The sequence below is a fragment of the Globicephala melas genome, chromosome 7 (assembly GCF_963455315.2).
Source record: "Globicephala melas chromosome 7, mGloMel1.2, whole genome shotgun sequence".
Lineage (NCBI taxonomy): Eukaryota > Metazoa > Chordata > Mammalia > Artiodactyla > Delphinidae > Globicephala > Globicephala melas.
Window position 1 is genome coordinate 66,745,681 of NC_083320.1, and position 24,875 is coordinate 66,770,555.

The 24,875-nt window shown below is 36.2% G+C and overlaps 1 protein-coding gene across 8 annotated transcripts in view; it reads left to right on the forward strand.

Moving 5' to 3' along the window:
* COBLL1 (cordon-bleu WH2 repeat protein like 1) overlaps positions 1 to 24,875 on the forward strand; it is a 160,495-nt gene that overhangs the window by 91,336 nt on the left and 44,284 nt on the right. For 5 of the 8 annotated variants that reach the window (XM_030852579.3, XM_030852567.3, XM_060302347.2 and 2 more), the window contains 4 exons: positions 5,620 to 5,808; positions 19,339 to 19,540; positions 21,473 to 21,701; positions 22,502 to 22,540. In XM_030852579.3, coding sequence (XP_030708439.2) covers positions 5,620 to 5,808; positions 19,339 to 19,540; positions 21,473 to 21,701; positions 22,502 to 22,540 — 659 coding nt within the window. Of the gene's footprint in view, positions 1 to 5,619; positions 5,809 to 13,039; positions 13,080 to 19,338; positions 19,541 to 21,472; positions 21,702 to 22,501; positions 22,541 to 24,875 lie in introns of those variants that run through there. The other 3 variants (XM_030852568.3, XM_030852580.3, XM_030852578.3) reach the window with 2 other exon arrangements.

Sequence of the window (24,875 nt, forward strand, 5' to 3'; positions counted from 1 at the left end):
ATATCTCATATACAATTGAAAGATTTTTTTCTTTCAAACAAAGTAGAGGTATTTGAGTAGATTTCTATTGTTTTGCTGAGCGTCTCTTTTATTCCTTTTCATTTATTTTAAGGATATTAATATTGACAGGGATGGAGTGATGATTACAGTGGACACATGATTTTGAAGTGCTTTGCAGATCAAGTGATAAAAAAATCAATCAGTAGTGGTAGCAGGATACCATTCAAATGGTAATTTGAATTCTCTGTTAAAATTAAGTTTGGCTATTTTAAAGATCAGTTATTGCATAACGTGGAAATCGTACCTTAATTTTCGTTATGAACGTTGAATATAATATTGAGATAATTTTCATGAATAAAACAACGCTTTACCTAAATGATAATTTACTGTGGCTTGTTATTTTTAGGGCTTGATTAGTGAATTTTTGTGTTGACACAGAAAAGTTTTCTATCTCAAATATCTTTTCCGTATAACCTTCTCTCCACCACCCTTGTGTAAAATTTGTTGCTGTAACTGTTGAAGGTAGTGGCCTCTGAGGAGCTTATGTGGAAATCCCTTGAGCAGGCAACTGGCCCAAACATCATTCCCATTTAAAAGGGTGGGGGGACTTCAATGGCAGTTACTGCATATTTAATATATTAATGAAAACTAGCATTCGTCTAAGCCGTAAACTACAGTTGTTATTGCATGTTGATGTATTACTCTGCTTTACCAGAATTTCCTATGCTTAGATTATGTTAAAAGCTTTGATTATTTTCACTGTACTTTTGGCTTTGGGGGACATTTAATTTAATTTTGTTATCGTTTCCAAGCATCTCAACTAAGAAATGTAAAACATTGGGAGAGATGTGAGTAGGTAAAAGGTATTTTAAAGCTTTTGCTGGTGAGTAAGAGATCAAGTAAGTTAACAAAGTCTTAAATCTACTTAGGATTCAGGCCAAATCCAGGCCTCTGCCTGGTATTCTTTTCACTAGACTATACCATGTAGTGAGCAAACTTTAACTGGATAGACACATTCCTGAATTTAATGTAAATGGATCGCAGTCGGGAACCAACATGTAAATGATCCTACAGGCTCTTCCTCCTGAATACTACTATTCTTTCAAGAACTGAGTCCCTTTTTTCTTTGAAGTTACCTTAATACCTGCCTTCCCATCCCCACAGAGCTCATTTTAGCTTGCTCTCATTGCTCTGAGTCTTCAAGGTTACCCATCTGTTTTATGACACTTCGTTTTTTTGCTTTGTATATGTTGTTTAATTACTTACATATTGCATCTTCCCTGTTGGATTTCTAATTCATTGTGGAAGGATCTTGGTTTGATTCCCAATATGCTTTCCAATTTTCAGGACCAAAGGTGACAAATGCTTTATTATAATAATAGAGAACACTAAGATGTTCTTAATAGAAGTTCCATGTAAGTAATATTTCAACAAGTGCTTTGTTCTGCTTTCCTTTTTTTAAGTTGGTTTACCTTTAGTAATTTAAGATGGGTTTTTGGGGCTTCCCTGGTGGCACAATGGTTAAGAACCCGCTTGCCAATGCAGGGGACACGGGTTTGAGCCCTGGTCCGGGAAGATCCCACATGCCGCGGAGCAACTAAGCCCGTGCGCCACAACTACTGAGCCTGAGCTCTAGAGCCCACGAACCACAACTACTGAGCCCGTGTGCCACAACTACTCTAGGCCCGTGCGCCTAGAGCCTGTGCTCCGCAACAAGGGAAGCCACCACAGTGAGAAGCCTGCGTACCGCAACGAGGAGTAGCTCCCACTCGCCACAACTAGAGAAAGCCCGTGCACAGCAACGAAGACCCAAATGCAGCCATAAATAAATAAATAAATAAACTTATAAGATGGATTTTCATCATAAGACTCAAAGTACCTTAGGAAATAAGACAGTCATACATATAAGAACATTAAAACTGTTAAAGTTCATTGCGGTGTGCAATAGACAGGGAAAATGTACCAAGGAATTGTGATTCAATATGAACCTCGAAGGATAGATAATATAGGTAAAGGCAGAGAGAATGGGTAGGGCATTCAAACGGTGACTTGGGGGAGCAAAACTTGGAGATGGAAAGGTGCCTTCAATGATGAAAGCAGGGGATGAGGAGGTGATGGTAGCAGCAGGAGGTGCCTATCAGACCTTCTATGGTACCACTTCTCTTGAAAGCCAAGTCCATTTTGTGGGCAAGGTTGTTCTTGATGCTTTACCTACCTGCGCGTGGTGGCTGGGCTTGTCTTCTGACCTTCCTTGTGAAACTCTTCTAAAGCCCTAAGGTTCCCAGTTATTCCTTGCTAGTAAGTCCAGTGTATAGTTTTCAACACTCATCTTCTTAAAAATAAAACATAATCAGTTTCTAAAACCTGACACAGCTAATTCTGAGTACCTTGGTGGTAAGACCTTTTTTCCTTCCCAGTTACGTGCTTAGGTACCTCATCTTTGTGGGAAGTATTCACTGAATGCATTCATTCAGTAAATATGAGTGCCTACCATGTGGCAGGCATTATTCTAGAGATTTTATACGTTAGCAAGTATGTGTGACACCAGGCGGTGGAGACAAGAACCTATACTCATGGGATTAATTACTCTAATGGAAGGAGACAGGATAAAAGTATGTTAGTTGCCCTGACAAGCCCTCAGACAAAAGTAAGGCAGAGAAGTAGAGGTGTTAATCTTAAGGTCAGGAACAGACTCTGCAGAGGAACCTGAGTAGGAATTGTCCTAAGTGTGTTCAAGGAAAAGGCAAGAGTCATAGGATCGGAGTGCAGTGAGCCTAGGGCGAAAGTGGACAGGGGAGCTTGGAGAGGCTAGAAGTAAGGGACGACAGATTATCAAACTCCAGATCTTATTTTGGCTGAGGTCGGAAGCCGTCGGAGGGTGGGAAAGGAAGTTCTGTGATCAAACTTAACATTTTAAGAGCATCACTCCAGCTGCTATGTTGAGAATAAAGTGTAAAGTGACAAGGTTGGGAGCAGGAAGACCACTTAGCAGCTTGAACAGAGGTGTTTGGTAATCAAGGTGGTTGATGGATTCTGGGTCTATTTATAATATAGAGCTGGCAGAATTTGTCAAGGGATTGGATTGTATGTGTGTGAGAGAGGAGATTTTTGGCCCAAGCACCTGAAAGAATTGAGATTTACTAGGGCTTCCCTGGTGGCGCAGTGGTTGAGAGTCCGCCTGCCGATGCAGGGGACACGGGTTCGTGCCCCGGTCCGGGAGGATCCCACATGCCGCGGAGCGGCTGGGCCCGTGAGCCATGGCCGCTGAGCCTGCGCGTCCGGAGCCTGTTCTCCGCAGCGGGAGAGGCCACAGCAGCGAGAGGCCCGCGTACCGAAAAAAAAAAAAAAAAAAGAATTGAGATTTACTGAGATGGGAAGACTTGGAGAGGAAAACATTTGGTTTGGAGGAGATGGGAAGAGGAATTGGAAGTTTAGCTGGAGATTCCAGTTAGTCATCTTAGTCCAGATGTCAAGTAGGCATTGAATTTATAAATCTGGAGTCTAAGGGAGAGGAGATCCAAGCTGACTATTTGGCATTTAAGATTTTCTTCATATACATTTTGCAAAATTCTTGTTGTATTTATTGTAATAATTTTTTAAAATTTATTTTGGTTGCTACTGTAAAAGAAGTGTTTTCTTTCATTATACTTTGACTAGGTTTTGCTTATGGTTACACAGGCTGTTGATGCCGGCATGTATCATTTTGTGCCAAGCCACCTTGCTGAATTCTCTTAATTTATAAAAGCTTTTTCATAGATTCACTGATTTCTCTTCTCCTTTGACTTTTCTGTGGAATTTTACCAAACTCTTCAATTCTGAGAAGTACCACTTTCTTTCATGGCTTGATTTGCTTTCCTTTGCCTAAAATATCAATTATTTCTTGTCTTTTCCTGTGAGTTTCTATTCATTCCCCCAAACCCAACTCATGTTTCCCATCTTGTCAAACATTTCTGGATTCCTAGGAAAGTTTCTCTTCCTATGAGCTGCAGCTGTACCATCTGCAGCTGTACCTGTATCAGAACAATCATCAAAATTTATTCTAATTTTGTATATATCTTTCAGTCCTTTTGGGGAAGGAGAACTGGGTCTTACTGTCTTTACATCCCCAGTGTTTAGCTGAATCTGCTACATGGTTGTCTGTTACAGGATAAATGTTTGTTGAATAGATGAGTAGTCGATTTGGGCAGATTAAAAACATTTGGAAATTGGATAACGTTTTTCTTCATATAGATTTTATAAACTTGTTATATTTATTGAAACACTAATAAAAATTCATTTTTGTCACTATTGTAAAAGAAATATTTTCTAAAGTGTAATATAACTTTGCAGTTATACTCCTAAAAATTAAAGGCCTATTATTTTAGAAAATTAATGTAGGAACCTTGTTTCTGTTTTTTCATGATGCTGAGTGCACAAACGTGCTTGGATTTGTAAGACCTTAAATTTTGAAAATACTTAATGGCTGGATGTTACGTATTTACTTACAAAGAAGGCCTTTTATTTTGCATGGTTTTTATTTTTGCCTAGGAATCATCAAAGCATTGAATTGGCCATGTGTAGAATGTCTACTACTGTTTCTGTTATAAATCAGTTAAGGGGTTGTCCTAGTAAGTGACACTGAAACATATTTATTAGAATAATTATTTGTAACATTTTTTATTGAAATAGAAATATACTTTATCAAATAACCAATCACAGTTCACTGTTCATTGCTAAGCACGGTGGGAAATACAGCATGCTTCTTTCTTACAGGGAGTAATAAATGTAGGCAGAGAGATGAAACTGGTACCCAGGAGAAAAAAAATGGGAAAAATGTTACATTTGCGGAATCTGTTGTATGTGCCTTATAGAGAGACACTCGATATAGGGGGGTGGTAGGAGGGTGTTTTCAGCTAGATTTTGAAGCATAGGTAGAGTTTAATCTGGTTAGAGAGGCAGAATACACTAGATTGGAAACAAATAGAATGAGAGGCACAAAGGTAAGAGGTATTAGGAGGTGTGGAAATGAGATACTGATTTCCATCCTAGGACAGTAAGAATTTTTATAATTTGTTCCACCAAAGAAAATGCAGTACTTTTGCTTCGCTGTAGTGAACACACATTAATTGAATTTAATGAAGGCCGATATCAGATCTCTTTTTTTTTTTTTTTTTGCAGTATGTGGGCCTCTCACTGTTGTGGCCTCTCCCGTTGCGGAGCACAGGCTCTGGACGCGCAGGCTCAGCGGCCATGGCTCACGGGCCCAGCCGCTCCGCGGCATGTGGGATCTTTCCGGACCAGGGCACGAACCCGTGTCCCCTGGATCGGCAGGCGGACTCTCAACCACTGCGCCACCAGGGAAGCCCTCCGATCTCTTTTGTTACCATGTTTCTTTGTACTGCCAAGTAATGCAAGCATATTGTTGAAAACAAACAAATATGCTGATTTTTAAAAGGCAGAAAAAAAGTTTACTTAATTCCATCATCCCTAGTAAGCTAACAGTTAACATTTTAGTGCATTTTTTTCCCTAGGTGTGAAAAACATACATACACACATTTTGTATTTTTATTAAATGAGATCCTCTTAGCAAATTATTTTTAAAATACGTATATTTTATTCTCTGTTTTGTTTTTGTTTTAGGAGAAAACCAAAAGCCAAGGCACCGCTTCCTCCAGCTGAGACCAAATACCTTGATGCCTCTTCAGTTGATGATTCTGTAGAATCTTCTGCTTTTATCATGGAACAGAAAGAAAACACGATAGATAAAGATATTGAACTCTTGGTCGTTCTACCTGGGGATATTATCAAATCTACTACTGTTCATGGCAGGTACGATGGAGTGAAGGAAATACCAGGACTTCCCTTTCTTCTTCTGTATTTGAAACCCTCTGTCGTAGACTTCTTGATTTTTTTCTTTGGCAGATACTTTATTCATCACTCAGTTTACTTATCTATTGAAAAAGTAAATGCTAAAAGGTATTAAAATTTTTATAACAATGCTTTAAATATCAAATCTATGAATTCCACAATCCCAGTGAAGTGACTCTTGGAATTTGGAACTATTTTATTTTGTTAGTCATTTAAAAAAAAATTTTTTTTAATAGCCTTTTCCAGAGGAACAGTCATCAGTTTTATTGATTTTCTAATTCAAACTTACAAAGCAAGCCAGGAACCCATAAGAAAACTCTTTCCCTTCCCTTCCAAATTATTCTTTCTCTTTTAAGCCGCTTCTCCAAATTTGACTTTGCAGAAGTTATTAACTACTCTTAAAAGGTAATACTCTTTTATTTATCAAAACAGATAAATCTGTAAAACTAGCAGGATTTTTCCCATCATTGAATGATTTAATAAAGTTATTTAAAATGTGGATAAATTTAATAGAAACATAGAATTAAACATTAATCCAGCGAGAAGGGAATATGTGATTTAGGAGACTGATTTTTTTTTTCCCCCCCTGCCCGGTACGCGGGCCTCTCACTCTTGTGGCCTCTCCCGTTGCGGAGCACAGGCTCCGGACGTGCAGGCCCAGCGGCCATGGCTCAGGGGCCAGCCGCTCCGTGGCATGTGGGTTCTTCCCGGACCGGGGCACGAACCCGTGTCCCCTGCATCGGCAGGCGGACTCTCAACCACTGCGCCACCAGGGAAGCCCAGGAGACTGATATTTTTAATACCTGAATAAAAATTGGAAAAATGGAATAAAGCCAAGTGTAATTTTCCATTTCATTTTGAAGTGGAAAGTTACATAAGTTGTACACTGGGTCTTGTTCCACCTTTCACCTTCAACTACCTGTTTGTTATCCAGAGTCCTGATTTAGAAATTTAAGCTATTTTGACCTTAGTATTGCATGTGTATGTGTATGTATATATGTGTGTGTAGAACGAAAGAATAAGCAGGCAACATATTGAGTACTGCATTTTTGCAATGTGGTTTTACCTAGATGAAATTTATTCAAGATAACCTTAATCTTGAGATTTATTCTTAAGATTATGTACAACTTTATGAATTATTGAAAGTTCATGAAAATAAAAAAGTTCAGCATTAGCAAACAATACATAGTATTGTGTATTAAATTCTCATTAAATTTAAGTCAGTTGCACTTTGCCATTTATTTGGTATTGGCAGTAGTTTTGGAGATGACCCATTGAACCATATTTAGGAGGTTGAGAACCCTGTGACTGACCTTGGTGGGTGTCCACCTTAGATGCAGGTGGGTTTTGCCTCTTCTGAGGGAGGAAGGCATCTTGTAAGTTAGACGCAGTGGCCATCGCATCATCTTCAGTCCTTGAAATCACACCATTACCCTGGTTTTAAAATAATAATGGTAATGGATGTGGCTGGGGTAATAAAGGCAATTCCTCTTATGTTCCCTGAATTCAAGGTAATTTTTTTTAAAAGTCAGTATTTTTTCCTTGTTCTTCACTGATGCTGACAGGTAACAATGGTTTCATTATCAGTACTCCTCAAAATTTCATCTTGAATATACCAGTCATCTGTTTATATTGCCATCTTCTCTACTATCAGCCTTCTGGGTTCTTTTGTTTGTTTGTTTGTTTTTAAACCTCAGGGACTTCAGTATTAGAATCACGGGTTTCCCCTCTATCCTGTCACCCATCATAATTACTTTAAACTTTTCCACATGCTACCCTGAGCTAACTTTTCTTCTGTTTCCTTGACTCTTGGAAAATACATCCATAGTGTACATCCCCTGTCCACCTGGACCGTGGTATCTTACCACTTTGAAGCTGATCCAATACTGAGATCTTAGGTTCTCTCTTTGACACAACTTTTTTGAGTCTAGCTTATCCACTTTCTCTTTCTTAATTGGATTTGTTCTTCATCCTCCTTATGAAGTCTAATTGATGATTTCTCTTCCTGTTGCTGCATTTTTCTTCATATTTGACCTGGATTCTGCATCAGTCATTTCTACCACATTTGTACTTACAAGGACCCTAGATTTTCCCCATCCTTTTGACCTTCCAGCATGTTTGCCTTCCAGGTTCCTAAACTTGAGTAATTTTCCATCAGTCAGCTTTTTGTTTCTGGGCCACCAACTGTTGTTGAATTGCTTCAGTTTTCTTATCTATAAAAAATGTTTTATAACTGAATTGTTGTTGGGATTAAATGAAATACTTATCAGTGCCTGGCACATAGTGACTTCCACCATTCTCTTCTGAGAACTGTTTTCTTTAACCCTGGGCGCTCTCCTTTCATTCCCCACCCTCAGGTTAATCTGACTAAAACATCCCTCTGTTTGTGGCACTCGCTTTGATAAAAGACTGTAGGAATGGCAATTCAACAAAGTAAGGAAGTCCAAGCTAACAAGCCTGGACACTGGGCCACCTTCTTCTCTTTTCCTCTGGAGTTAAGCAGTCTTTCCTTCACTACTCCCCTTTAAATAGCTTAAGCTTCAGCCGCATGACTCTGATTCTACAGATACTCTACTTTTTCCACCTCCACACTTTTTTTGGAAAGCCATTCCATCTTGAGTACCTTACCAGCCACATTTTATCCAGTTAATGTAGCTCAAGTGACAGTTTTGATTTAAAGGCTCCCTGATCTCCCCAGAATGAACTATTACCTCTGACTTCCAAACTCTTCTGACACTTTATACCATTGATAGGACAATCATACATTGTCCTATGCTATAATTTCTACGTGTATCTTATCTTCTTAAATAAACCATAAGATCCATGCAGGTATCATGACTTTTCTTCTTGGTGCTTAGCACAGTTTCTTTTTTCTTTCTTTCTCCTTTTTTTTTTTTTTTTTTTTACAGTTTCTTGCAATGTAGTATTTACCATTTAGTAAATTCAGCATATTGTCTCCCTAAATCTTATATGTTGATGGAGGTAGCAACTTAAATGGTGTGTCTTGAAGAGGCATTTGGATGGGTCCCAGTAGCTTTCCCAGAATCTCTTAAATATATTTCCTCAGGTAGAGAATAAGGCAAGAATGCCCCAAATTCTGATTGCTTTTTAAATTTTGTTTGAAAAATTTAAACAAAACTTTAAATTTTGGGGCTGAAAAACTTTTCTGAGAGTAGAATTTGTTTTATATCAGTGTTTTTACTAGGGGATTTGATTTTGAGACTTTGTTCCTAATGGTTTTATCACTCAGGAATGACTCAAGTTGTAGACACTATGACTAATTTTTTTTAATATTAAATGTTTATAATTACAAGTGGTTGTGTGATTCGGAATATTTCAGGAGTGTGATTCTGGATATCTCAGGAGTGATTCCAGATATTTTAGGAGGTGGTACAGGATATCTTAAGAGTGTGATTTGGGGTATCTTGAAGGTTGCAGCAACTGCTGCCCCGTTATTTAAAAAAACAAAAACAAAAACCAACGTTTAACAATAACAACAAAAACAAAAATGTACAAATAGAAAAATTTATTCTATTTCTGAAAAATGTTAGCTACCTATGTGAAGACCCATGATATAGATAACTTAAATTTCTTCTGGGCTTTGTTACCATAAATGGAATAGGAAAATTTTCAACAACATGATACAGGAATTTAGTGGGGGACTACAGAAGAATCATTTTAAATAAGTTTAAGGGCGTAAGGTTTTCTTAGCTAAATCAGAGTTCCATATGTTACTGTGAAGGATCTCTAATTTAATTTTTTGAGACCATCTCTTCTTAATTTGTCTAAATATTCTTTGTATCTTGTATTTATTTTGATAGTATTATATATATATCTCCTTTGGAGAATAATATCAATATGAGCCTGAAATAAATATTTAGAAACTTATCATATGCTTCATTTAACTGTTCAGAAAAGTTTTGCTTCTCAAAATGTATTCTTGGGAAAGATTTTTAAAAAGATCCCCTCTCTTCTTTTTTTTTTTTTTTTTAATTAATTAATTTATTTTTGGCTGTGTTGGGTCTTCGTTTCTGTGCGAGGGCTTTCTCTAGTTGTGGCAAGTGGGGGCCACTCTTCATCGCCGTGCACGGGCCTCTCACTGTCACGGCCACTCTTGCTGCGGAGCACAGGCTCCAGACGCGCAGGCTTGGTCGGTAGTTGTGGCTCACGGGCCCAGTTGCTCCGTGGCATGTGAGATCTTCCCGGACCAGAGCTCGAACCCGTGTCCCCTGCATTGGCAGGCAGACTCTCAACCACTGCGCCACCAGGGAAGCCCTCCCCTCTCTTCTTATACAATTCATGCAGAGATATGCTCAGAATGTTTCATTTTCAAGAATGTAACACACAGCATTATTTTCAGAAGAATGCACTTGTTTGTACATTGATTTTTCACCAAAGAGCTTGTTCGGATTAAGGAACACAATAAGATTGGAGGTGGTAATAGACTTTATGCTCAGGGGCAAACTAAAAACTTGTTATCCTGAATCATAGGAGCCTTCTTAGGAGGCTTACCAATCTTAGGAGCCTTCTGCAGGCTTACCAATCTTTTGGTACCAGAGCTTAGTGATATTGCCTCTTTAGTGACCAAAAGTCACCCAATGTCTGTTATCTTGCCTTTGGGATCCTTGACTTACATTGAAGATGGCTGAGTGGCAGCCTGAAAACTCTTGGGCATTTCTGTGTGTCCTGTTATTACGAATGATTGGATTGAAGGAAGAAGTACAGGTATATGTGTATATATATCTGTGTGTGTGTGTGTGTGTGTGTGTGTGTGTGTTTGTATCTGTGTGCTGGTCAAGTAAACAACTTTTTTCACCAGGCAAAGCAGCTCTGTGCCTTATTAAAAGTGAGCATTAAAGAATAGTACTGTTAGAGGCAAGCTGCCTAGGGGCTGTGCTCCTCAGAAAGTACCACACTATGCAATAGCATAAGTGGTAGTGTCTACCAGTACTTGGGAAAAGTTAATTTTTAATGAAAATGAGTTTATAGGCTAAACTGGCATAGACACTACAGAGAAAAAGGAAGTATGTAGGTATGTTTGTACATCACTGTAGGTCCTTACCTTATAGTCAGGTGTCATTCTCACTGAATAAGTATTTTTCCTTTTTCCTCTTTCTCTGGGGACACTTTAAAAGCAGTTTTCATTTGGGAATTTGATAAAAGATTGACATTAACCCTCTTTGTTAGCCTATAGGGAGAGCATTCTATGGATATATTAGCATCCCCTCTCTCCTGTTACTTACGATATTTTATGACCTGAATACCATAAATAGGAATTTGCTTTGATATGAGCAAATCTTAGAATACCAGGAATGAAAACACAAAGAAAGCATAGAACTTGAAGTTAGAAATCTCAGGCTCTACGGTTTATTACATAACTTGCTATGTGATGTCAAGCAAGTCACCTCACATCTCTGGCCTTTAAGACCAGAGTTTTGAAGGGCACTGGGTGGGTCAGAGAACTAGCTCAGGAGAGTTTTACATGGACTACAGTGCCACCTATTGGAAAAAAGTAGACTATGAAAAACAACAAGAAATTACTGGATCAATGTGGGTCAATTTTAACTCACCCCTCTCCAAAAAAAAAAAAAAAAAAAACACCAGTAATACAACGAACGGTATGGATTGCAGAAGAGTTTCAGAATTTCGTATCATTCTTATGTTGCATAATCACATTGAACTCCATAAGGATGCTTTAAATTTTGGTTTAGATACTTTTTCAATTGTACCTGCTTAAAATAAAAGTTGGAATTTTAGCTGTTAAGTTATTTAAGTGTAACAGTCCTGCCTGAGTTTCTCCCTAGTTGGAATCCTGTACTCCAGGCTTTGGCACTCCCCCACTGCCCTGAGCCAGGCAGCACGTAAGCCTCTGTTGGCTGATCGCTCTCCTGGTTTGAGAAACAGTGACAGAATACTAACAAATGCCCTCCAAGTCCAAGGAGGGCCACCCTCATCCCTTTCCTTCCCTGGCATCTACACCTTATAACAATGACCCTTCTAATTTTACTTTTAATTTTTTATGACTATAAATGCAATGGTTGGGCCTTACAGAAAGTAGGAAAAGACAGATAAGCCAGAAAAAATACTTAAAACACCATGTCATTATTAAGGAGAAAGATTACAGTTACTAACATTGTGGTATATAACCTTTTACTCACACAGACATATACATAGACATACACCACACACACTCACAATTGTATATCTACACATATACCTATATAGGAACCTTTTCCTCTTTTGCCAATATGACATCATACTGTACATGCTATCTTGTAACTTGCCTTTTTTTTCAGTTAATAATTTCTAACTTTCATGTCAATAACATTTTATCTTATCCTTTGCCCATATTTGAGTTGTCCCAATTGCAGTGAGATATATTTGTGGTATTTCTCTTTTTATAAGGGGTGTGTATGTATGTTTAATAGGTATGTTCCTAAATCACAGTTTTTATAAAGGTAATTGTTTATAATTAGATTCAAATATAATATCCAAAATAAATGATCAAGGAGAGTTTAAAGTGGAGAATTTCAACTTTTTTTTTTTGCTTTGAGAAATATCTGTTTTTAGTATTTGATATGACCTTTTATCAATTTAATACTACCCTGATCTATTATTGTCTTCAAATTTAGATTGTGTGTTACTTTCTTCAAAATGTTTCCTATTGCATAATTCAGTAAGCACTCTCAACTTTGAGATTAGGTTTACTTGTTTTATCTCCCTGATCCACTTCATCTCATGCACACAAGCATAGTTAGCATTCCTGAACTCATTCCGAATTAGGTGGGTTAGCTTCATTCCTGAACTCATTACTAAACGAGGTGGGTTAGCTTAAGATAAATAAACATCAGTAACAATGGAGAATGTTTTAAAAGTTCCCATACTGTTATTGGTAAGTTTAATTGGGTTGTTGGTATGCCTTTGTAAGGGACAGCTGGAACCAATTCAACTCAACTCAGTTTTGAGCATGTATCGAGAATGGGTAAAATACCTTATTAGATACTGGGGTAGATTTAAAGAATCATACTAAGGCAGAATCTTACTCATTCGGGTTCAACCCCTTATCAGATGCTTGAAATCCATCTAGTCATAAAAAAGACTTATCATCATCATCTTCGTTTTCCTATGACAGTCCCTGTTTGTACCTATTATCCCAGAGTAATTACTAATAGTGCCCCTCTTTCGATCTCAGGTGTCCAGATTGGATGATAAATTTCATTGCAACCCTATTGGTAAGTGACTTTGTTTAAGCACCTCTAGGGTTTGGAAATTCACCTACATAGTTGTTGGAGCTGATCTGAAAGCTCTTTGGCGAATCATGACTTTCATTTTTGATATCCAAGTGGATCTTAAAAACACAAAAATGTCTTGTCTTGTCTTGTCTTATCTAGCAGGTAGTAAAACTAGGACAAGATTACCCTTAATATGTGTCATGAATGCAGGAAGGGTCACTGGAGGATTTTAGGGGGTAATTTTGTGATGCCATCAATCTATGAAGTAAAACTGCAGCAGGTAGCAGATAGCCTGTTGCAAACCATCCACCCTCTCCTGAATCCTGATTCATGGGATCATGAGGCTAAAATGTGGCTGGATTAGGAGTCAGGACATTTTGATCCTGACTGCACCCTAATTCTATTTATGCTTCTCATAATCTGTTTATGTAACTTCTCTAACGACAATTTTTTCATTCGTAAAGTGGGAGTAGCTTTTGTGGTGGTTGTGAGCTCAAATGAGATAATAGGTATGAAGTTAATGCAAGGGATCGTTTGTTTCTATAAGGAGTGGGAAATCTCATAGGGATTTCTTCCATTTCAAAGAAGAGTTTCTAAAGAGTTTTTTTTTTTTTTTAAATCGGCCCTCTAGGCAGTCATAAGAGAAAAAAATCTGTAAATAATGCAAAGCAGACTCTTAAATAATAAACCAAAATTGAAAGTAATGTGGTAGTATAGAGGAAGAAAAGACTGTTTCTTATTTGAATGAGGAAGTAATGAACAAATTCAGCCAATCCTTTTCAACTTTTAATTATCTGGCTCGGGCTTCAGGTAGACTGCTGGCACGTGCTCCTACCTCAGCAAACAGGAGAACAAGCATCCTTCCTGTGGTGATCACGTGCTTAAACCTTTTTGCCAACTGCTGTTAGGTGCATCAGCTTAGGATAATTATCCTCAAACCAAAATTGCTGTTTTTGGTAGAAGTAACTTGGCATTCAGGTGGATAATTCTAAACTACACTCAAGAGACGGTTTCGTATTCTGTGGGAGCACTTTGTGACTAGTTAATCCCCCAAAGCAGCCCCATTGCATGCAGGGCCTGCTTAAAAGTTAATGTCCTGCCTTTATAGTGTTACAGCTCCTTTGTGGTAGAGCCAGTCAGTAATTCCCACCCTCAGAATCCGCTAGGTCAGGGTCATCTCTTCTGTGCTTTTGCTGCCAAATGCTGAGCTTTCAATTAAATATTTCAAGCAATTGAACTGGTCTGAGGCTGTTTTCGGATAAGGTCTTAGCCCAACTTAACGCTTATATCCCACTTCTGTGTAAAGATGTACTGGCTTTAGACACAACAATGCTACTAGTCAAGTTTGTTAATTAAAAAACAAAAAGCAAAACAGCTTTCTCACCTATGTGGGTTTTTTTAAAGCATGTGAATCTCCTTTCAACAGTTTCATCTTTTCATGCATCAGACACTGAACAGAAATCTCAAATGCATATTATCTGCTATGTGTTTGAACTCGTGGATGTTTAAGCAAAATTACCTAAGAGATAAATAATCATTGGTTCCTATAAATTCACATTCAATGACCCTGACCTACATTGTATCAGGTCCTGGGAAGAAAGTCTGCTAAGAGGTGGTCCTGCTAGAGAGGAGTTCACATCTAGGTATAAATGGAACCCAGATAACATCTTTAGGTCATTCTGCTCTTTGAGGTCTCTGGAAGACTGGCCTGAACCCTGTTCCATAAATACCCTTTATAATATTATTGTAAATTCCCAAGGGTTTATGTTCTTGGCGCCACCTCTGGCTTGGACTTTATATCCTTTTTTTGGATTCTTATTTTCCAGTCTCTACTTTTTGAAATGTCCTTTCTCTCCTTGATTTAACCCCTCTCAAAGCTACCAGGACCATAGCGATGGTTTGCGGGTCACCAGGGAGAGGTTAGTAAGTATATCACATACCAAATAACTTAAATGAGCATTTTAGGCCTTCTATGGAGTCCTTTTAGCAACGCTGCCACTTGGTAGTGTCCCTGCAATCCTGGCCTCTTCCCATTGGCTGGCTCCTCTTTCTGTCTCTTGTGTCATCTTACCCTTTTCTTCCCGCATTCGATTTAATCCTATCACCTCCTTATGAAATATATCTGGAACCTGACTAGTCTAAGCTATCACCTTCTCTCACCTAAATTTTTGCAATAGCTTTGTAACCTCAGGCTACTGTGAATACAGCAATCAGAATATTATCCTTTAAAAATGTAAAATAGATCCCATCACTGCTCAGAACCCTTTTGTGGTTTTCTACCTCACTTCATAAAATCCCAAGTCTTCACCAGGCCTTCCAGATCTATAAGAAAATCACTCTAATATCATGTCTACTGTTTTTACCCCAGCAGGCTGGTTTCTGTTTTTCTTTAAACATGTGGAGCACACTGCTGCCTCAGGGCCTTTGCACTTGTCAACTATGCCTGGAACACTCTTTCCCCAGTATCCCATTCCATTCAGGTCTCTTTTCCAATGTCATTTTTTCAGTTAGGACATTTTCTAATCTCCTTCCTTATCTTACTTTCATCATGGCATTTATCATTATCTGGTATACTATATAATTTACTTGTTTCTTTATCCTCTTCTCTCCAGATCACTGGTTTGAAAACTATAGTATGTGTCAGAATCAGCTAGAGTGCTTGTGAAAGCACGTATTCCCGTGCCTCAACCCCAGAGTCTCCGATTCAATGATCTGGACTGGGGCTTGAGAATTTGCAATTCTAACAAGTTCCCAGCAACACTGATGCTGCTGATTTGTGAATCACACTTGAGAATCTGTGCACTAGAGCTACTCTGTCCAATACAGTGGCCACTCACCACATGTGCGTTTAAACTATTTAAATTTAAGTGAAATGAAAAATTCAGTTTGTTAGTCCACTAGCTCAATGTATTTCAGATGCTCAGTAGCTACATGCAGTGAGTGGCCACAGTATTGGACAGGACAGATGCAGAGCATTTCTATCATTGCAGAAAGTTCTGTTGGACAGCCCTGCCCTAGAACATAAACTACATGAAGATGGATTTCTTTTTGGTTCCCCCGCTTCCCCCTGCCCAGAATTATATTCTCATATTTATATAGCTGGTCCACTTGGGCTTACTTTAGTGTAAGGAATAAGGTAGATACATAGCTTTTTTTTCCATCAGATTTTTCCCAATACCAGTTACTGAACGTTCAGTTCTTTCCCCAGAAATTTGAAATATCATTATCATAGGCAGTATTAAGTCCCCATCTGTATTTTTGTCTGTTAGAGAACTTTCTGGTCTTTTGCATTTATCTGCCTGGGAATAGGACTATTTTCCAGACAAAATTGGCTTCTGGAATTATTGAATAAAAAGTTGAACCTGTAATTATAGAATGAGAGAATAAGGTTATAAAGAAGATCTGTAACTTTTACTTGCCTTTCCAAGAGTCGTTTATTAGAAGACATTTAGGCAGTGAGTTCAAAGGTTCTAGTCAGCATGCAACGTTTTGGCTACAAAAAAAGTATAGTATAGTATACTATATATACTATAGTGTGCAAAGATTATAGATGACCATATTGACTAAAGGAATAGGCCATAATTATAATATTCTTGGCCCATTATCCATCACCTTTATTAAATTAGAAAATTTATATATCACAGATAGAAATACAGTAATTCATTAAGGCATATCAGAAGGTTTAAATAAGGGTGTCAAATTGTTATTATCTTTAAAATTTTTTTAAGTATCTTTTTCCTTAAAGGTTTATATGTTTGTACATAAAGGGATGAAAAAATTGTAGCACAAAAATAGGGATTAACAAAACAAAACTTTAAACTAATCACTATTTTTGTCTTGTTAACTTTTAGTGTATATTTCCGGCAGAGACTCTAAAGAACTGTACATTTAAGAAAGTAAAAGATGTTTGAAGTGTAAAGTTTAGAATTTTTCCATGAATTAGTTGGCACATTTATATATATAGAGAAAGAGAAATATAATCTGAACGTAGCACCATTTACTCATAGACCACAGTGGACAGCTCTCCATTTAGTTGGCAGTGAAAATTCTCTCCTCTTCCAGCTTAACTGTATTTGTAATTATATTGTATTTTTCTAGGCATTACCTAATCCTTCTTAAGTTTATTTACTATCAGGGAAAGAAGTACCATTTTCCAAATCTAGAATCGGTACGTAGAATCAAATTGCTATCATAGAGTACTATGTTACGAAAAAATGAACTTCAACAATACCATTATGCTAGTTTTTCTCTCAATGAAATTAAATATGTACTATCCAAAGCCAAAATTTGGGAAATTATAGAAAATTTATGTATGAACATACTAGATAGCTCAAGAGAAGGACATAAAACTCCTAAATATTACTGTGCAAGCATTTAATAAAGATATGGGAAATGTATTTTGGGTATTGAAACATATTCCAGAAAACATTTTTTTTACTGAGGGACTTAGTCTTTTATTTATTTATTTTTCTTGGTATATGTATAATGGGTACAACTTGTATGTGGGAGAGAGAAGGGAGGTGAGTGTACTCTTATGAAATATACCTCTTTTTCCCAAATCAACTGGAATGGCTTAAGAATGGGCAACAACCGTAGAAGGTGAGGGTGAGGTAGGGTCTGAATCCAGGGGATGGTTTGAAAATCTATATAAAGTGTTTGACCTCAAGACCACACAGTGCCAGACAACTAATCCTTCCCCAGCAGGACACTGCCTGTCTGAATGTTGAACCAGAGAGGCTACCTACCTGGGAGTTCCACTTAGGAGACTGGGAATGAGGTGCATATGAAAACAGATTACTAAATTAAAAATAGCGTGCTGAACAATGAGATTTTTAGCCTCATTTCCCTGTCAACTTTCTAAAAAACTGGTAGCTGGGTTCATATATCTACTCAAGAAATTGGAGAATTATTTTTTATTGATAGTTATACCTCTCATTGGAAAAAAAAAAATAGCTGGCCGCCTGATTACCCTCAAATGAAGCCCATCAACCTATATACCTCAGTTCATGAAAATAGGACTTTTACACAGTGTTTTAGTGCCTCAGTCTTAAATACAATCTAATAGCTTAGGATCTCCAGATGTTTGAGGAAAGCACATAATACAAAAGATTTTTTGGCGTGCTTTCCTTAAAGGCTGACAGTTAAGAAAGAATTGGAGCAGAAACTAACACACCATTGTAAAGCAATTATACTACAATAAAGATGTTAAAAAAAAAAAAAGAAAAGAAAAAGAATTGGAGACCACACTGTTCTGTTGATGCTGTGAATGGAAACAAAAGTCTGTGTCAACAGTTGGAGTCTGTGGAAAGGGAAGCAAAAAATTAAGTGTCTCTGAATCTCAGGTTGGATTAACAATTCCCTATAGAGATAGGTTATGTATTACCATTAGTGTTTAACACTTAATCACTATTTAAAATTATCTCATACATTTACTTGGTTATTTTTTCATTGTCTAGCACAAGAGTCCATAAACTTTTTCTGTCAAGACCCAGATAGTAAAAATATTAGGTTTTGTGGGCCGTAAAGTTTCAGTCACATCTACTCAAATCTGCTGTTGTAACACAAAAGTAGCCCTAGATATTATGTAAACAAATGAGCACAGCTGTGTGCCAGTAAACCTTTATTTACAAAAAACAGGCTGTGGGCCCACTTTGACCTGCAGACTGTGGTTTGCTGACATTTGGTCTAGTCCATCTAGCAGAGTATTAGATCTATGAGAGAAGGTATGCCATAACAGTTGTACCGTGTCTCCAGTGCCTAGAAAATATTAAATGCTGTTTGAATGAATTAAGAAATCTATACGACACTCTTCTTTAGGATTTGTGGGCTTCCTCGTGTAGATTCTTTCTATGCTTTCTAAAGCCCAAAGGGTGAGAATACTTTATGCTTATGAGAACCAGTTTATAAGCTAAAGATTGCTCATATTCCAAATGACATTGTAAAGGAGCATCGGATAAGGAAGGGCTTTCCCTTCTACTGAAATCTATGATATGAAGACAAGTTGGCAGATAAAATATACAGAATTTTTAAACCAACACAAGGATCCAAGCTCTCTTGAATACTATTCAGAAGTTTTAAACTATTATAATTTTGTCTGCTTAAATATCTTGTAGTTAGATTTTTAAGCTGCTTTCACAAATAGTATTTTGCAGCCTTGTTTTATCTACTGAGGACAAGAGGCCCTAGGAAAAATGCTTGAAACAATAAATGTAACAGTTAATGAAATTGTTCTATGATCAGCATTACTCTTGTTTTACAGTAAACCTATGATGGATTTGTTGATATTCCTCTGTGCACAGTATCACTTAAATCCATCAAGTCACACAATTGATCTGCTGTCAGCTGAAAAGAACCCCATTAAATTTAAGCCAAACACACCAATAGGAATGTTGGAGGTAGAAAAAGTAATTTTAAAGCCAAAAATTTTGGATAAGAAAAAACCTACACCTATAATACCAGAGGTAAGATTTTCACTGTAAATTTTGGTGTCTTACAGCTAAAATACTAAGTTGATTTTTTTAGTCATTATCTGCAGCTCATTGCAAATGAAACAAAATTGCCTTTCCTGGTCAGATTCGACGTAAACATGGCTATTGTGTTTTCCTGGGCTACTTTGTTTACAATTCACTTAGTTGTTTATCCTTGGATTAACTAGAATTTGGGGAATACTTCAGATTTTAGAGGCTCTAAAGTGATCTATATGATAGTATCAGAATCTGACAATTATGACTATATTTTAAGGTACTCTTTTAAAAAGTTTATATTAAAAAAAGGTTTTATACTCTTTTAATACAAATTCCTTTAAGAATTTATTAAAATAATTTTTTGGCTTCTCTGTACTTGGTAAGCCGTAGTTGTAATTTATTTAAATTATTGTTAATTTGAGCTACATGATGGCTCAGTTTTCTGTGATGTATGAATTTTAAGCATAAATTTTTAACCACAGTGATTCTAATATCATCAATTCTCCTTTATTTATAAAATTGTTCTTTTTCTGTAAGCAACAGGGGTAGAAAGAAGTTTATGGGTTTCTAGAAATACTCTTTCATTAGGAATGATATTAACCATTTTTAACTTCACAAAATATATAAAGGTTTACATATTAAATTAGTAGTTCATTTACATATGACTTGAGTAATACATTCTCATATTTTCTTCAAAAAATTAACTATTTTGGACAATACTAAAACATTTGCTTTCTATAAAATATGAATATTAAATATTCACCAGGATATTGGGCTATTTTCTAGCAAGATATACATGCTACTTATCTAAATGGAAATAGTATTATTTATGCTATAACATGGGACTATATATGGTATTTTAGTTTTATGAATACATGTTAAACTTTGAAGATCTGCAATCTGTAGGTTTCACTTAAGATGGTCACGTTTCTAAATTCCATTTACATATAGAATTTAATTCAGTTACATTAAAATGTGGAGATGCTTAAAATCTTCTCAATAATTTTGAATTAGCAGTATTAAATATTTAAATGAGGACTATTATAATATTCTTTACTAATATATTAAAATTAACCAAAGTAGTAATAATAATAGTGACAACAACAATAGGTAGTCACAATAGTTACTGTTTACTTATTGATAATTTACAATGTGCCAGACACTGTGTTAAGCTCTTTATAATGGATTAACTCGTTTATCTTACCTCAAATAAGAGAAGTTCAAAAATGTTAATGTCTTAATTAAAATATCCCTGTTTTTTTCATTGAGACAACTGACCATTAGAAAGATAAATATTTCTCAACTAAAAAAAATAGAATAAAACATATATAATTCTATTATTATGTATGTTTGCTAATTTTGTTTTTTTTGTTGTTTTTTTTTTGTTGTTTTTGGGGGGGGGTTCGCGGGCCTCTCACTGTTTTGGCCTCTCCTGTTGCGGAGCACAGGCTCCGGACGCGCAGGCTCAGCGGCCATGGCTCACGGGCCCAGCCGCTCCGCGGCATGTGGGATCTTCCCGGACCGGGGCACGAACCCGTGTCCCCTCCATCGGCAGGCGGACTCTCAACCACTGCGCCACCAGGGAAGCCCTGTTTGCTAATTATAAAGTAAATATTATATGGAATAAAGCAAAAACATCTGTAGGACTAGATATGAGGCTTTTATGTTTCTTTTTGGATTTAAATCTACTTAATACTTTACAAGAGTTATGAATTTAATCTATATTACTTAATAAGCAAACTATTTCTAAGAATCTGGTTTGGATTTAGGAAGTAACATTAATCAAAAAGAAAATTTGACAACAAAGTAGAAAAACACTGTTTATCATACCACTATATAATTGTAGATTATCTCATTGTTCTAGATGTCATTGTAGAAAGTTTGTTTCAGTAAATCATGGTATAACTCTGGCTTTAATCTGTGTTTCAGAAAACTGTGAGAGTAGTGATCAATTTTAAGAAAACGCAGAAGACGATAGTGAGAGTTAGCCCACATGCACCACTTGAAGAACTTGCCCCTGTTATATGCAGCAAATGTGAGTTTGATCCATTACATACACTATTATTGAAGGACTATCAGTCTCAGGAGTCCCTCGACTTGACAAAATCTCTTAATGAGCTGGGACTAAGAGAATTATATGCCATGGATGTCAGCAGAGGTAAGTAGACTTTTCATGTTATTCATTTGGTGCGTATATGTGCATGTTTTGTGTTTATGTGTAAGTGTTCTCAAGTTCATAATGGCACGTTAATGGATCCTGTAGTAAAGTCAATACATGTCACTGGCAATAAGAAGAGAAAACTAAATGTAGTAAAATTTAACTTGAGTTCAGTTATTCAAATTGGAATAAAAACACGTCTTTCTTAGCTGTCATCCACATTTTACACCTTTCCATCTACCTATGAATATTTGGGCTGTAATTTAACTTAATTCTTTGTGGTTTTAAGATTTAAACAGAAAATTAAAGTTTACATGTAAAGTTGTTGTTCTAAAGAAGTGTGAATTACAATAGACTCACCATGGATTTGTCTGAGTCTTAATTATCTTTCAAATTTGGGAGTTTCTTGACAAATTTTTTTCTAAGTTCAGCACCGAAAATCAACTGGTTTATAAAATGAATCAGTCTACTTACAAAAATCTTCTAAATAGGAATAGCTTAGAGTGTAAATCTATAGAAATAATGTATTAAAATTTGGAGATTTTAGATAATGTTGGTTTCTATGATGTCTGATAGGTAAATGAAAGTTTATTCAACACAAATCTGTTTTATTAGGAGAAATAAAAGTTTAGTGAAGAATGATTACTTACATCCGCTGTGTATAGAGAACTTCAAACTTTATCCTGAGATTGTGGCTTTAAATAATCCATAAATGACTATTTCAACTCAGTGATGTTTTATACTTGAACAAACATTATCTTTTCAGCCAATTTACCCTCTTTTACCCCCTCCTTCTGTAGCCACTTCTGTTACTGCCTTCAATAAGTCATCTTTCCAAGGTAAGACACATGAATCAGTAGAAACAGATTATAATATGAAATCTCTATTTCTATTGGGTAAATTGAAAACAAGATTATAATATGAAATCTCTATTTCTATTGGGTAAATTGAAAACAAGCTGCTAATTTTACCTGTTTTCTTATCATTACTAATATGTACATTCTGTAAAAGGTTTTAATTTAGAAAGTCTTTGGGTTTTATTTCCTGAAAAATAGTTTAAAGCCCCCTACCTTGATTTCTGAATTTAATTTCAGTAATTACATTTCAATAATTGTTTGAAAATTAATATCGTCTTAAGAATAACAAAAACATATTTTTGACTCTCAGACAGAAAATGATGTTGCTACGATCTTTATTGTGTACATATACTGATAACTTGGTGGTTCCCTGGAAGAGTTTCAGATTATTTCTTTTGAAACAGTTATTCAGAATTATAAGGGTATATTCATCATAGGAAATGTTTGCAACCATTAAATTGTTTGTGAATATTTTGTAATAACATGGAAAGTGCTTATGCTAAAATCAGCTTTTAAAGCTTTTTAAATGTTTAATACAGTACGTTTAAAAAAAAGCTTTTACATGAAATTTCTGAAAAGAAATACAAAAAAAATTTAAGAGTTGATACCTTTAGGTGGTAGGGCTATGAGTGAATTTTTTTCATCCTCCTTTTCTTTATTTTTTTTAAAGTTTATTTTATTTTTAAAAATTTTTGATTTACAAGGTTGTGTTAGTTTCAGGTGTACAGCAAAGTGAATAAGTTATACATATATCCACTCTTTTTTAGATTCTTTTCCCATATAGGTCATTACAGAGTATTGAGTAGAGTTCCCTGTGCTATACAGTAGGTCTATTTTATATATATCTTTCTTTTCTTTATATTATAGAATTTTTTAATGGAAATGTATTACTTTCATAGAGGAAAGCTTTATTAAAAATTAGCCATTAATAATAAAGTCTGGAAATCTGTTTCCCCATTAAAATGGATAGGCTCAGATAATTGATTACTATAATAATTACCCCCTACTAAAAAAAACAATAAAGTGTACACATTATACATTATTGGATTATTGGAATCTTCTTTCTTTACCACTTCCAATTTTTTTTATAACACAATGAGCCTCGCAATTCCAAGAATTAAGCCCACATCAGTAATAGTGTGATTATTTTTAGCGGCTGTCATGAAGACTAGCCTAATCAAAGGAGTTGAAAATTCTTATGTTTGTAAAGTATATACCGGCTAATAATCAGAAGATAGGCATGTTAATCCTGACACTACATTAACTTTCAAGCTCATTGGCAAACTGATAGGGCAAATGCTTTGTGTGGATCTCACCTTCCACTTCTATAATAATCTAGAGGTAGGAAAAAGTGTCCTCTGGTTCTTCCAGCAACAGCATTCTGTTACTTGTACTTGGCTTTTGCTTCTAACTTTGCCCGTCTCTACATACATAACCGAAAGCAAATTCCATAATCTTGTTGGTCTCAGTTTGAAGGTGTTGAATGCATTGATTTCTAATATCCCCTCCAGCTAAAAGAAAGTATGTGGTTTATGCAGAGTATTAAATGTTGTGAACATAATCTTAAGAGATTGTAACAGGAAAACGTAAAAAAAGCTCCTTTTACAGTGTCAAAATCTACAGGGTCAATCCAAATGTTGTAAATGGTCCTGCCTCCTTATTTTGTCCGATATTATCAGAAGGCTTAGAACTTTGTGTGCAATTATTTACAGCCTCTCTTTGGGAAATAGGAAACTACAGTATTTGAGTTGCTTTTCTAAGTAAGCTCAACTCCTTGTCTTAGTGTTTAACTCTGACTTGTAGTGATCCCTGAAAGTGAGCTTTAGGTGAAGACTTAGGAGTTAACCAGAGTAGAGAATGCCCAGATGCCTGGAAATTGCTTTACCAAAAATAACTACATGAGTACTCTGGTTATAGTTATTGTACTGCACCACCATGTGAACTTTCTGTTTACTGTTCCAACTAAATTTAATTGTATGTCTACATTCAATTAGTGGAGGAGTCTATCTTAAAATGAAATAGTAGCATTTCTTAAAAAAAAAAAGTCAGAGGTATTACACATCATCTTTAAATGGATACTGGATTCAGTTCTATTTAATGTCTGTTTTTCTTGGTGCAAGTTATTCAGACTTTCTAGTCACCATCACTAAGGCCTCAGATGTGTAATGAGATAGTACCATCTACTTCCAATTCTTTACATTCCCTAACTTATAAAAAGAAATCAGAATAATAACTTGTGACACCTACCTCATAGGATTGTTCTAAAGAGTGAGTTAGGCTTGTGAAAAAATCTTTAACCACGAAGTGCTGTCCACAT